Raw genomic sequence first — 15,968 nt, 5'->3', positions numbered from 1 at the left:
ATCAAACCGAAGTGATTGGATCGGATGATTTTTGCTTTCAAAATCTATGAAGCACCGACACTTCAAAAACCCTGACGTGTCGTGTCCGATACTTCCCGATACTCTCCGACACTCCGACACTCCCCGACACTCCAACACACATTATAGAAATTCAAAAAAAAATTCATAGATTGCGTTGCGTTGAGTTTTTAGTTTCAACTATTAGATTCGTTGGATTAATTACCATTTTATTAAATTTAATATAAATATTTGAGATGTCTTATGTTTCTTTGCAAAATTGATGAATATTATAAGTTCGTTTTCATTTTTTTGTTAAATTATTGAATATTAAATATAATATACACTACGTAAATTAAAAATATTATTTAATATCAAAACGAGTCCTAACGTGTCGGAATCTAACATTTTTTAGAATTAACGTATCGGAATATCGTGTCGTGTCGTGTCACGTGTCCCGTGTCAGTATCAGTGCTACATAGTTCAAAACCGATCCAATCCAGACCGCGAACACCCCTAATTGAGGAGAGAGAAGGCTATATCAAGTAGTATAAAAAATATAAAATAAAAATAAAAATTAATATACTATGTCAGCTCTATAGCCGAACTTTTGAATTGAAGCCTGAGGCCTTTTTATTAAACGAACTTTTATACAAGTTCAAGTCTGGTTCCAACAATCAATTTTAAACATATAAACTCAGACCTTCACGAACTAAGGCAAAAACACCTGATTCGTTTATCACTCCGTTAACAAACACTTAAACAGAAAGGGGGAAAAGTATGGATGCAGATTTTTTTTGAAGCAGCTTTCCTGAGACTACAATCTAACAATAACAAATGAACCAAAGTATTATTTTTGAAGAGTTTAAAGCATTAATTTTAAAATCCGCCACAAATCAGACTAGTTATGAAACGATGAACTAATTTAAATATTTCAAAATAAAAATGAAAAACTTTAAAGATTTTTGAGTAAATACTCTTTTGGGTCCCTAACAAAAAACACGGTCTCCACTTTAGTCCCTTACAAAAATAAATTAGTCAGTTAGTCCCTAACAAATTCAAAGTGAACCCATTTTAGTTCTTTTGAGGGACTAATATGGATCTTTTTTGAATTTGCGAGGGACCATGATTTCAACTAAAATGGTCCATTTTGAATTTGTTAGGGACTAACTGACTAATTTATTTTTACAAGAGACTAAAGTGAGGACCGTATTTTTTGTTAGGGACAAGAAGAGTATTTACTTAAGATATTTTTTAATCTGTCTGTATTTGTACTCTAGAAATGTGGTGCGCTTTCAACTTTCAAGGGATGGTCAGCTATGTAGTAGGACATCTTCATGGCAATGGAAACACAGCGGGCACGCTTCAGTTTGTGATAAAAGGTATGTAACCAAGTTAGCAAGCGGTCCAACTCAGCCTCGTCAAATAATTGCTTTGCAGATAAACATATTCGTTGCTTCCAAGGCAAGTGTTTCACTCATGTTGAAACAAATTAATGTTTATCAATTAGTGTCGAATGCTTGAAGATTTTATTAGCTCGGTAGGAGAAGTTCTAACTAAATATTTTAGAAGTTTAATTTTATTTAGCAACCGTATATAGATAAGTTTTTTTAATATATTCTAGATTTATCGATTATTCAATTAGTCTAATTCGATATAATCATACCCATTATATAAAAGAAAAAAGTTTCCGATGTTATTTTAGATAATTTTATCTAATGTTCATCGAAACGACGTTGTTTTGGTGTTGAAAAATTAAAAAATTAGAGTGATAAAGTCTATTATAATCCTGAAATAAATTAAAATTACAAAAATACTATGATTTTCGTCCCAAAACGACGTCGTTTTGATGAACATTAGATAAAGTTATCTAAAGTAATATCAGAAAAAACAAACCCTTATATAAATGGTTTTGTACATAAATTTTTTTTCCTTATTGGAGTGTGGATTTATTAGAGCTAGATACGGATCTTCTATGGTTTTGAGAAAGACTACAATCTCACCATTTAATTTACTTAACTTTACTTTTAAATATAATTTAATTATATAATAAAACATTTAAATTTCCATGCAATTATAAAATGATCTTAATTCATTAAAATCCGATTTGCATTCTTATGCTTAATAAAAGTGTGCTTGGGTGCATTAGCGGACCTACACTGATGTAAGTGTGTGCAAGTGCACACATTAACATTTGAAGGAAAAAAAGTAATCAGTGAGAACAAATACTCGATGATCGTTCCATTATTGTATCACTTTTTCTCTGGCGGCCTCAATTTTTGCATATTCATCATCTCAGTTTGGCTAAATATCACAGCCATAAATCATCAAACTTACCAAGGCGATGATCAATAAATGGTTTCGGACCAATCAAAATCAGACAACTATTAAGAAAAGAGAAGAGAGGTGAAATAAAAATATAACTTTGTCCAAGTGGCACTCCCTAAATGGAAAGACCACATGGGGCCTGGAACACAAAAAAACATCCCTCTAGAAGCAGCTTACTTTATGTTTATTAAAAAAAATTACAATATGCAAAACTATTATAGTATCTTTAAAAAAAGATTCGGGGATGCTGCCCCCTAACCCCACCACTAATTATGCAGACATAAATAAAATTTTCTAGGTTCGCCATTGCTTGGGTGTTAAGTTGATAAATAGATTGATTTTTTAATGTGTCAAATAGAGTTACAGGCACTAATATAGAGAGAACCTCACAAGCATGGACACGCGAGTTTTTAAAAAATTTGCGTGTCGGACACCGACACGTTCCGACACGCAGTCAACTTTTTTTGACACACGGTCAACGCTCTGACACGCTCCGACATATTTTTTTTTTAGTCTTAATTTTATTTTATTAACTAAATATAAAAAAATCAATTTATAAATCAATTTTTTTCTGTTATGAAATTTGACATGAAAAATTAACAAAGTACGAAAAATTATTTTTGTTATATTTTGTTGGAATTTTTAATTCCTCTAAACCTTTTGGTGATAACTATCACCTACAAGCCAAGCTCCATCATACCAAATCATAAAGAAATAAGAACATAAAGGTGGAGACATACCTGTCTCCATTGCAGCGGAATAACTTTAATTTGATCTTGTCTCTTGGAGTTTGTAGTCTTCCTCAGTCAAATTACCCTAAAACCGAATTCCTTAGTGTGTCGTCTCTCTCTTGATGGGGAAGAGAAACTAGGGTTGTTGATTTGACGTCTTGGGGACCATAACCCTTCTAGTGTTCTTATCTTTATTGTTGGGCCAATAAGCTCCCACTATACCTAGTTGGCCCAACACCGGTATCCTCTCATTCAGCCCATACTCACTTAAGAATCTATTTGAGAATATTTAACTGATCACTTTAATTTACCCAATATATATAAATAGCACAATATAATTATTAATATAATATGTGACCCACAATGATTATTAGAAAATATAATTTCCTAACATATTTATGTTATGAAATTTTAATATTTGATTGATTATATGACTTATTATGAGCTGTTATATGTATCACATATAAATTATGTTATATGTATTCAAGAAATAATTTAATATCAAAATGTGTCCCAACATTTTGACATTTTTAAAAATTAACATGTCGGCATATCGTATCGTATCCCATATCCCCTGTCGATATTGTCGGGTGCATCGTATATGGGAGAGAACCAGAGCTATGCTGCAATCGATCTAAAGTAGGACTTCGGAGATGATGGATTCTACCGCTTATAAAGTGGAGAAAAGATGGTATGTAAACACATGTAATGTTCAAAAGTGCATGGGAAATATGAGAGATGCACTGTGTGAATAGTTCAAAGTCCATGCAATGGAGCAAGATTGCATCATTAATGTTACAATCGTACATTAATGCAACAATAGTAACAGATAGCCTGAATAACTATGTAAGTATATGCATGGGCCAAAATATTGAGAATCTTATCTTCATTAGTGGTAAGTGGTTATTATGTGACAGGGCAGAGATGTTTTTTTTTTTTTTTGAACAACAACGAAAGCAAATACAATTATATGTCCCTAACTACCGGGGGCCAAGCTACCCCTCTAGGGCAGAGATGTTTTGAAATATAGATGTTTTATGCTGTAGTGAGAATGGAGAATAAATCATTTTAAGGAACCATTGCCCTGATCCAGAACAAAAAGAAACGAGGAAAGCTCCAATACAAAAATATTGGGAAGGAAAAAATACTTTGATGATGAAAAAACTCTAGTAAGAAATTATTGACATATTACAAAACACATACTTATTGAGTTTATTATTTCTCCAATCACAAGAGATGAAACTATTGATCTATAATTTCAAATAATATTGTTTTGAGGTTGAGGAAATAATTTATTATGATAAAAACTAATATAATTCCAACATAAATCAAAATTATAAAAAAATTCTCAACTCCAACACAATATTATTTTGGAATTACACGAGAAAGAATAAAGCCATACTGATTTAATTTACATATGTAGAAATTTAACTTTAAAAAAAAAATAAGAATAAAAATAATTGAATTGTAAAGTCCAAAATGAGAATGAACTAAGGTCATGAACTTATAATCTAGAATCACACGTTTATATAGATTTGAATAAGATATTATAAATTAATTATTTCAAAAACTTAAGTTTAGAATAAAACACCTTGGCTAGTTTTATAGAGTTAAAAAAACTAGTGTACTATCAACAAAATCCAGCATAATTGATAGATAATTGAATTCTTTAAGCATGTCAATAGAGATTCAAATCTAGGCCATATGTATTTAAAAGACTTTATTTAAAGAGGTTAATCCATTTAATATAATCTTTCACTGTCACCCCAAAAAAATAATCTTATTAATCTTCAATCCTCGGCTAGAGAATAGCTTCGGAAAAAAAAAAACTAGTATACTTAATTTAACTTGAGTGGAGAGTGAAGAGCAGGAAACATAATGGAGGACATCTTAGAGCCGGTTTGTTTACCCTTTTAAAAAAATAATTTTTATCTCTTTCTTATTTTAAAAGTCATTTTTATAAAAATAAAAGTTATTTATATTTTTATAAAAATATTTAGTTTTTAAAAAAATATATTTAACTTTTGACTTCTGCTTTTTTTAAAAGCAAGCATCCAAATGAACTAAAACTGAGAAGTGCTTTATTAAAAAAAAGAAAAAGTAGCTTTTAAAAAAAAAAAATCCATCCAAAGTACTTGTACGGGCCAGCGTTAACTTCACTTGTTGCCTAAAACAGAATTTTAGTGACTTATCAGGAAAAGCAAATCACCTGCTAATGTGTCTATTCATTGAGTTGGCATTTGGATTTTTGCGATAAAAAAAGAGTGAGTGAGACCATTGCCACACACACTTTCTAAAGATTGATTTCTATCCATCTTACCAAATGTGAATTCATATACATGCCTTTTAGTGCGTTTATAATCTATATTCTATACTCTATAAAACATCGTTTTCCAAGATAGCATAGGAACTTCGTTCTGTTATAATTGTTTCTTATTTTAATTTCTTTTGGTCCCCCATGGCTAGGAGCAAGGGTCGTCACTTACTAGGCTGGGGACGAAAGTAATTAATATGACGTTATTACACTTCATTCGCTGACCATAAAAAAAAAAAAAATACATTTACTATCAGCCATTGATAACAATTCAATCCCATACAAGGTCAAAATCATCATTTAACATGTGAGGACAACTCACATTTGGAGGGTCTCATAAAAAATAAATGCTAGTACTATTTTTTAAAAGGGATACATCACACAACAATCTGCTGATGATAGTGAAACTGAACGAGAAGAAATCTCTACACAATTAGAACATGATACTAAAATGCCAGGACATTTCAATCTGAATTACAATAAGTTCGGGTTCCAATTTTGTTATCCATTTCGGATCCTAGTTTCGTCTTTCGGAGTTTCGAACGGAGGGAAATTGAATGAGGGAAGAGAAATTTCATTTGGTATAGAATCTATAGATCTCGTGAGATTCTGCCAACGTTGAAGAAAAATGGTGATTGGTTTTCACTTTTCAAGAGCAAAAGCGAAGTCAACTACCAACTTTCAATTACTCTTTCACGGTGAATGGAAAAGCTTAGAAACGAGAGCCTCACAAACCTTTATTTTAAAAAATAATAACGCTTTTATGGGAAGCATTACATTTTACACACTCTTTTCTTATGCTGTACTTGAGGATTTAGGTGGCTTTCGTGTGACTGTGTGACCATGACATTGCAGTGACAGGTGACAGTAATTAATTTCGATTTCTTCATTTTACATGATTATTTAGAAAAGTTATATAACTTTAGTTTTAGTTTTAGTTTTAATTATGCATGCATATTCTAATAATTAAGATTTATTCCTTTTTTTAGGAAAACAAAATTTATTCTTTTTATTATTGAATTTTAAAACTCGATTCGTTCGTAGACTCCGTTCAGATATTGAATTATTAGGTTATTGATTCAATTGGTGGGTCATTAGTTCAATCAGTTTAATTAAATTTATATTAAATTATATAATAAATATTTTATAAGGTGTATTTTAACTAACAATTGAGGATACTATAGTAAGTGATAACATTATTCACTCGAATCACTGAAACTCGGGTCGACCCGGCTAGTCTGATCCTGATTTTAAAAACAATGTTTTTATTATTACAATTAAGGGTTTTATTAATCTCAGATTAAAGAAGATAAATTATCTCATGTCAAAGAAATAAATTTGTGGACTTCATCATCTGAAAAAAAAAGTAACACAATTATCGAAGGGTATGTAGGAGAGAAAACTTATCTCATGTAACATGAGAATACTTTTTTTCTATAATTAATTATGTCTTATTTAATATGTTTATGAAATAGAAGAAAAATAAGGATAAAAGAAATACAACGATAGGTACACTCACAGAACAAGAGTGGAGATAATTTTTCATTGCATTGTATTGTTTATATACAAGATTTGTATACAAACTCTATTCATAGGCTCTCATGAGTTACAATGGAATAAATGACAAGATTTAATTACCAAATTCTATATAATCAGGAGTTACAGAATTTATTCTCATAAATATTTAGAAGTTACACATTTTGAAATTATTACTTTGAAGGTTATAGACATCCACAATATTATTATTTATAACACTTTCTTTGAATTTATAAAAACTAATAATAATAAAAATTAATAAGAGGAAATTATAATTATAAAATGAAAATTGAGAATATTTAAGGTGAGGAACTTAATTTTTTAAATAAATAAATATCGAGAGACCAAAAATATGCATTGACCGTAATAAAAGGTTAAAAAAGCAAGTAAACCTCGATTTATTATTATTATTTTGCCAACAGACATCCTACGTTCCACGGTTCCAGTGTACGGTCTAGGGGCGACAATTCCTCTTAAACGGGCTTATTTAAACTTTTTGGGCCGTCGTATAAGCCTAATGAAAGGTACTTCATAGAAGAGTAAGAAAATGACTGCCGAGGATAAAAAAAAAACATGAAACTTTGTAGAGTTCACTGTTAAGTGAGTCACATTTCTCATGAGTCATGACCAGTAATTTTGTTTTTGGTAGTGTCAGGATTCAGAAGTAAATTTAATTTGGAAATTTAAGTCAGAGTCTTCACTTTCATGCATAGGTCACCGTCTGCACGACTTGAAAGATCACTATCTATCTTCAATTTTTTTTATTTTTTTTTTGTAAATATCTATCTTCAATTTAGTAATAAGCACTGTATACATTTGGAAGATCACTATCTGTCTTCAATTCAGTTATAGGTAAGCCATAATATAGTAGTGATTTTTATAAAATCATATCTGCAATTTTGTTTTGAACACTGTATACAATTTGGTCAATAGTAGTTAAAGTGAAATCATATCTGCAGTGAAAGCGTTGCTACAAATATCAAACGATCATAGTTTAATTAGCGTTAGAAAATTAAGTGAGAGTGAAAGTACGTGTTCGATTTTCTTTAATACCACTTTTAGAAAAGGTTTAAAGCTTTAATTCTGATACCCATCACGAATCTAACTAGTCACAAAGCGATGAACCGATTGGAATATAATTTTTTTTTTTTTTTGCTACAAATAGCTCTTGAAAAAGTTCCAATAGCATTGGAGTTTTAGTTTTACACTAATTAACATTGGATATTGAATATAATTTAAAAAAACAATTCACATGTCAATTTTAAAGTTAACTTTTAATAGTTAACATAATTTTAAATATTTAAAAATTTTAATGTATAAATTCTTTATAACAAAAATAGCATTACAGTTACTCATTATTCCTTAATTTATAAGGCAAACTTGAATTATGTATACTTCAATAATAACTTTTTTAATAGCAAGGTTATATTTAAAAAAAATTTATTTACAAACTATAGTATACTATGTATTATGGATAGTACATATTATTTGAAGATATACTATTCTTAATATATAATATAGTTAATAAAATAAAAAACTTATAAATATAACTTATTCTTTTATGTATATATTATAGGAAAAATGTTTGTCCTTTAAAAGAAGGATTTTATTTTTCTTATGTCACGTAAGATAAATCTTTTCTCCTACTCTCACAACAAATGGTGGGACCCACTTTATTTTTAAAAAAAGAAAAGAGAAAAAAACATAGCATGAAAATCAAAGTGAGAGTAGAAGATAAAATTTGTCTCGTGTGATATAAGAGAAATAAAACCCTTTAAAGAATATAATTTTATATCATTTTAGATCCTAATCGTTGATTTTCATCAATTAACGGTTACAATTTATTAGATTTTATTGTGAATTAATAATTAATTAATAAACTTGACTCAATAAATTCTAACCGTTGATTGATGAAAATCAACGATTAAAATTTAAAATGACATAAAATTATATCATTTAAGATTACATACACTTTTTTCATATATCAAATGGAAAAAAGAGCGCTTCTATTGAAAGGTGGACCTGCCTCTCTCAAACATTATGTTTCTTGTTGGGGAAGTAATTTTTCATTTGAACAAAATTTTTTGGTTTAGCGACTTGGATTAATCAATGGTGGATATTAAAAGAAACTGAGCTGTTAATTAAAAAGTTAATGTGCAAATGTTAAGTTACAATTTATAGAAATAAGTTATTCTACCTACTATCTTTTTTATCTATTATCTTTCAATATCGTTAGATCAGAATGTTAAGAAGAGAGAAAAAAATAAATATTAATTACGATTCTGATATAACGATATTGGAGATGAAAGGTAAGCAGAAAAAATTATAAATAAAATTACCTATCCCTATTTTATAATGATAAAACTTAAACTATCGAAATTATCCTCGTGTAATAATGACGACGACGATAACGCCATATCAGTTCGTGTCAAAGACACCAATAAAGATGAGCGATGTTACGTGTGATACAATTAAAAAACACATTTTTCGCACTTTTTTCAGCAAGTACTTTTATAGCAAATGAATCTTAAATTTTCTCTTGAACAGTTTACATTACTCGCATCATCTTACATGTGTAAGGTTTACTCCTAAGCACTACCTCCATTGTGCATATATGCCCAGCTTCTTGCCGTGTTAGCATCATAGCATGGATATCCTAGTATTCTACCACTGGAAACGAGAATATATATAGCTTTCGCGTTCTGATATAGGTGAGTCAAACTCTTCAGACACAGATTATCTGTTTAACAAGTTCGAAGATAAATTTGTACTGTGATGACAAATATTTGAGTTATTAAAATAAGGAAAAAAAAAAACTCATATTACAGGAAATTTCTAATCTTATCTCATAAATATAATAAGTGTGGGATTTAGAAGAAGAGTTTATTTTCTCCTACATAAAAAAAACAAATCCCTTAAAATAATTAATATTTACTGAGTTGCACTTCTGAAAAAAATTCTGGACGTAAACACTTTTTGATTTTTTTGAAATTATTGAAACTACTATAGTACTATAATTTTTGAAATTTAGTTTTTTTTTTTTAATGCATATTTGAATAACCAGTAATGCAATAAATGAAGGTCTGTTACGCATTTTCCAAAAACACAAAAGGTCCAACCTGGGATAGTGAATTGGCTTCAGCTCTCAGATCCGCATTCAATGCAAGACCACAGAAAGCAATGAGCTATAACGGAGAAACACCAAGTTGGGTAAGTTGTGTTTGGTCACACCTCACGTGGAAATTAAATTTCTCGGAAAATGAGGGTATCATTGTTAGGTCATTATCTCACTAAATACTGAACAAACATTGATTATGGTCTTAAAGTTTGCATCCCGGATTGGTTTCCCCGAAGCTCTTAATTAGACAAATAAAAACCTGCAGTGTGTCTGTTTATTTGTCTGAATGGGAATGGACGAAAAAGAAAAGAAAAGGAGCAATTTTAATTAGATTATTACGTGGCTCCCATAACAATACCATGGACTCGTATTTTTGTTTCCTAGTTTTTGATGAATAATTAAATTTCACATTAAATCGATATACAAATATTGGAAGTAGTAATCTAATCAATTGGTTTAAGAAGGTCAATAATGTTGATGAAATGTTTTGATTGGTTTGAGTTTACATAAAATATTAATATTTTGTGCCCGTCTCCCTGTATGGTAGAAGCTACTATCCTGAAAACCTAAATTTACTTGGTTAGCCGTGAATGAAAATTTTAAAAAATAAATAAATGATAGTGTGCAGGTTTAGAAGCTTCGGTGCTAGACAGGAATCTCCGCTTAACATGCTCCCTTTCTTTTTATCTTTGTAAAATGTGTTTTGCGTTAAAACAAAGCAAGTTCAGGTAGGCAAAAGGAACACGAGAGTTTGAAGCTAGCAACCTATTATTAGTTATTAATTACGCTTAGAGCTAGGTTTGACCCTTTTAGATTGGTCCCACCCCTTATATCTGAGTCTGAGGCAAAGCCTTTGGTTTTCGTTTAAACAGTTCAGTGATCGAAGTGGAGATTTATTCAGAATCCCAATAATACATCTCAACCATTTGTTTATTACATTCTAAGATAAGGTATATATTCGAGCAGCCATTTTTTGTTTTTAAATTTTTGACATTTTGAAATTATTGTGCATTAGATTGCGGAAAAGCAAATTGCCCCACCTGCAAAACCAATAATACCATATTGCACCACAAAAAAAAAAAAAAAAACATATTCATATATATAAAAAAAATATTTTCTACCTAGTGAGAAGCAAAAAACATTTCTCTATCACTAAGAAAAAAAAAAGTATGGTTCATCATTTTATAAGTTTTTCTTTCTCTCAATGATAGAAAAATATTTTCTGCCTTAAAGGCAGAAATCATTTTTCTTATATATAAACAAGTAAAGTACATCTATATATTAAATGCCATCATAGGTTTTTGAAGTGACATTTAACTGAATAATAGCAACAGATTATGGAATCTTTTATTAGTTCACGGCTAGTTATGTCTTCGTTACGAGATTCAAATCTAAAACAAAAATCAGTAGCAGAGATTCACGTTGTCTAATTTGTCTACCTCTGTTTTCAGATAAGTTAAATTCAATTAGGAGGAATAAATTCACAAACACCCCTTCCATTCAAAAAATAACATTTGGATTGATTTTTTTTTTTTCTCCATTGACCCGTCCCAAGTCCCAACCATGCCCGCGTACGCACTAAAGTTATTATATTTATGAAGTTCAATAATGCTATTCTTTCTCTATTTTTTCGGTTTTAGAGGGAGGGTGGAGAGGGACTCATTTAGGTTGGATTTGGCAAAATATCAATTCATTGTTATCATTTAATTCCTCATAGACGATAGTGAGTGCATTCTTGACATTCTTTTTATCCTCTCGACAACATGTCTCTCTTGTTTTATTTCCAACAACCACTAGTAATCTTGAAAGTGAGTGACAACGATTTAATTTCTTATATGCTATTAGGCGGTCTATTGGGGATAAGGTGTCCAACCAAGCTACAGAGGAAAATAAATAAATAAATAAATAAATAATAAATTGTGGGTATCTGAATACGCAGCTTGAATCTGAACAATTATTTTAGCCATTGCAAAGCTGAATGGCAGTTTTTTGTACTCATCCCGAATCTTGCAGGCAGCTATTATTGGATTCGGAAACATGGATGACATTCCAAAATTTACAAACATAATACAAGAGCCATATAGAGACAACGTTTTTCAACACAAGCGTGTGATATATAAGATAAACATACATACATGTATTCAAATATATACTCTAGTTTTTTCTCTGGGCCAAGATCATGATAATGCTGCATTGCTGCAGTCGCACAGGATACGAGTTCAGCGGGACCACGCCAAAATTCTGAGCTGGATTCGTACCCATCATTTGATATTTTGATAATGACTGGTTAATTCAAAACTAACGGCTCTGATCTCCCTGCCTATTTCACCTTTGATCAACTCAAGTTCAACTTATTTAATGGTGGATATGCCACCAGCCGGGCAGCTACACGTGGATATGGATTGCACTGAATGATAGTTCTCCACTTCTTTGTCATATTATACCTTATTTTACTGTTATATCAGAGACATTAATTACCACATCGATTTTATTTTTTTTTAAAAAGAAATTCTATAATTTCTAATTTTAAGAAGAAGAAAAAAAGAAAATCGATTTATAGTCAAAATCCTTTCTTATAAACTAGTCATATTAAATTACACATGTCACATAATGAATTGCAAAAATTTATTAATAGATAAATAATCAGCAAATTAACAATGAGAGGAGTAATACTGTATGTCTGTAATTTTCAATACTAAATAAGCTAAACATTCAACGATTTTATAAAAAAATTGTTTTTTTTAATGTTTGTGACGTGTCTCCCTCCAGTTGGCGTTACTTCTGTCAAATAGTTTTGTCATAAATTATAGAATGCCGTTGAAACAAAGCACTAACCTAATTTTCTTCTAACAGGTTCATATGTTCTACATTTAATAATTACTATAAACAACGTCATGTTTGCTGAGAAAAACTATGTTCAGATTGAGAAAGAAGAGACACTGTCCTATCGCAGTGAAAGCAACCAGAGGATTTGCTATCATTTAGCCACATATATATAGATTGATAAGAGATAATGACTTTTACAGGAATGGTAAGCATAATTTAATTAAAGACAAAAATCGGAATTTCCATTCCTTTGTCTTCCCATGCAATAAAGGAAATAGTAAGTGACAATCTCAGATTCTCAATTTCCCCTCGCACGGTTGCATTTACTCCATACGTGTGCACAGTCATGAAAAAAAAAAAAAAAAAAAAGTGACTTGTAACTACTGAGTATACTACACAGAATTCCCCTCAACCTTAAATCAAGTATTTGAAGACGAAGATGAAGCCTCATCTTTGTGTTTAATCCCCTTCCTAACATGTTCTAACAACAAAGATGAACTAGGAGTACGAACCTCAGCTTCCAAACAAGAAACACACCGAGTGCTGCAAGAAGACAGAGAAGAACTATGAAACGATAAAGGAGAAGAAGGAGAATGGGAAGAAGAAGAAGATGATGATGATGAACCTAAAGCAAATGCAAGACCAACCAATAAATCAACAAAAGCACCAACAATATAGCCATGATTGATTTTCCCATTGACCCTCAAATACCAACATAAAAGCTCCTGAAGACCCTCCCAATCTTTCACACCCTGAGCCGCTACCATCTCCTCCATGGACTTTCGAAAATCAACATAAGGGTCTTGAGATTCCATGGATAAAACCACACTGTCTTTGAATGGCAAGCTTGTTACTTTAGCCTCTAATATAGAGCTGGTCTCATCTGGCTCGAAGAAAAGCCTCTCAGAACGCAACCCACGAATCACAGTCTCAATTGAATCCTCTTTTATGGATTCCTCAGATGCCATTGAGAAGCTATCAGACTTGGGAGAAACGGTGAAAAATGATTCAGAGCTCTCCAAGATGTCCATGGTGGCATCCAAGTAGGCTGAGTTAATAGTTTTGAATGTGTCATCTTTGGCTCTAAAAGAGAGGGTTCTAGGTTGGTGACAAGATGGCCAAGGCCAAGAAGAAGAAGAAGAAGAAGAAGAAGAGAGAGACAGAACTTGTGTGTTCTTAAGAAGAGAAAGGAGCTTCATTTTTTTCTTGCCCATCTGGTTTTTGATGTGAAATGTGGATTCAAATGAATTTTGGAGCTTTAGAAATGTGAGTTAAGTCGATTGGGGGCATTAATGGCAGGTCAGATATGACTCCTGCCCTTGGGAGGGAAGATTTTAAAGATGTGGTGGGACACTTTTGAAAGCTGTATTGGGGTAATGGGGTCAGCTTACCGGATCTTCTTATTAAATTTTTTCAGGCTCTGGAAATAAATGTAACTGCAAAATTATTAAAATATATTTGTTGAAGTATTTCTATTCTTTTAATATTTAATAGTTAATTATAGCGAAAATTATTTATACAGTTGCGGGAATCTATCGTATACACAAAAATGAAATAGAGAAACTACAAAAAAAAAAAATGAGAGAGAAAAATTTAATAGAGCTACTACTCTCTTTTTTATGTATGTGACAGACAAACTATTCCTTTAACAATTATAGAAATAGTTTTCCCTTAATTATATTATAATTTTAGTTTATAGTCTTAGAATAGTATAAGATACAAAATCTTATATGTATCATACCACAAAATATCTAAGTAATACTTTTTCGTATCTAAGCGATAGTTTGATATCACGAAAAGAAAAATAATACACTTTCTTAGGTATCACGTCTGTAAGTGATAAATTTAAAATACAGAAATTAAATAATATATCAGGTATCCACAAGGGTGGGTTGAAAATAATTTTTATTGTTATTAATAATAAGTATTGATTAATTATCAAATTAATATTTTTTTAATATTTTGATAGATTTTTTAAAAATGTATTTCTACAATTTAAGCTAAACCATAAGACTTTCAAATATAATATATGGTATTTAATTGTATTTGCAATATCATAATAAGGTATCATGTCGACCACAATATTATATATACCAATTTATTTAAGACCCGAAGATTTTAATGCTCGTCCGATCGGTGGTGAAGTTTTTTTTGAAAATTAGCCACGTTTGGTCGTAGTTAAAGAACTGTAACTATTTAGGCACTAGTTGAATTTTTTGACACTAGCTGACTTGCCATGCTGACTCCGTCACGGAATAAATTGTTTGTTCAATAATTTCTCAATGTATCGACAATAAAAAAAATAAAATAAAAAATCAAATGTTCCTCGTAAAAGGGTCACAGTTCAAGAATCTGTAACTTAAACGTTACAACATTAGGATAATCGTTGTTCAAGTTTTTCAAAAAAATTAGTTATTATTATTTAATACGATTTTTTTTTAACTTTAAACTTTATGGTATGTTAAATTCTTTCCAAATAGAGTGTTAACGGACTGTATTTTATTTTAAAAAGGTTTTAAATTTTTTAGTGTACCAAATAAATGTAAAATAATTATTTATTTTTTTGTACAACTATTTTATTTTTATTCATTTTAATTTTTTTTTCAATGAGCGTAGCTAAATATCAATAAATTGGCTAGGAGCTGAGTAGTCTTATGACGAATGACCTCTTTGTTTTCGTATTACACTTTTTCTTACATTTTATGCTATTAAGATAGGGATCGAATATTGTTATTACCAAATAATATTATTATCAATATTATTACTATATTTAACCGTTGATTTTTTCAATCAACAGTTATCATTTATTGCGAATTAATAATTAATTAATGAGTTTAATTTGTGGAAATAATAATCGTTGATTGGCGAAAATCAACGGTTAAGATATGGTCGTGACATTGGTAATAACATTATTGGGTAGTAACAATATCATATTCTATTAAGATAAGAGAATAATATATCTAATGTTACTTTAGAAAACTTTGTCTAATGTTAAACGAAACGACGTCGTTTTGTGGTTGAAAGATTAAAAAATTAAAATGATGAAGACTATTATAATCTTGCAAAAAATTAAAATTATAAATACACCATAATTTTTGCTCCAAAATAATATTTTTTT

At 30.3% G+C, this 15,968-nt stretch overlaps 1 protein-coding gene across 1 annotated transcript; it reads right to left on the bottom strand.

The window, feature by feature from the left end:
- Window positions 1-13,269: 13,269 nt before the first annotated feature.
- LOC133298529 (transcription repressor OFP13-like) lies at window positions 13,270-14,064 on the bottom strand. Its single transcript, XM_061497862.1, has one exon. The coding sequence runs from the start codon at window positions 14,062-14,064 to the stop codon at window positions 13,270-13,272; it is 795 nt and encodes a 264-aa protein (XP_061353846.1).
- Window positions 14,065-15,968: the final 1,904 nt, after the last annotated feature.

The sequence above is a fragment of the Gastrolobium bilobum genome, unplaced genomic scaffold (genome assembly GCF_033153095.1).
Source record: "Gastrolobium bilobum isolate Gb01-03AN ecotype WA unplaced genomic scaffold, APGP_CSIRO_Gbil_v1 utg26361, whole genome shotgun sequence".
Lineage (NCBI taxonomy): Eukaryota > Viridiplantae > Streptophyta > Magnoliopsida > Fabales > Fabaceae > Gastrolobium > Gastrolobium bilobum.
This window is presented reverse-complemented; position numbering and strand designations above follow the sequence as displayed.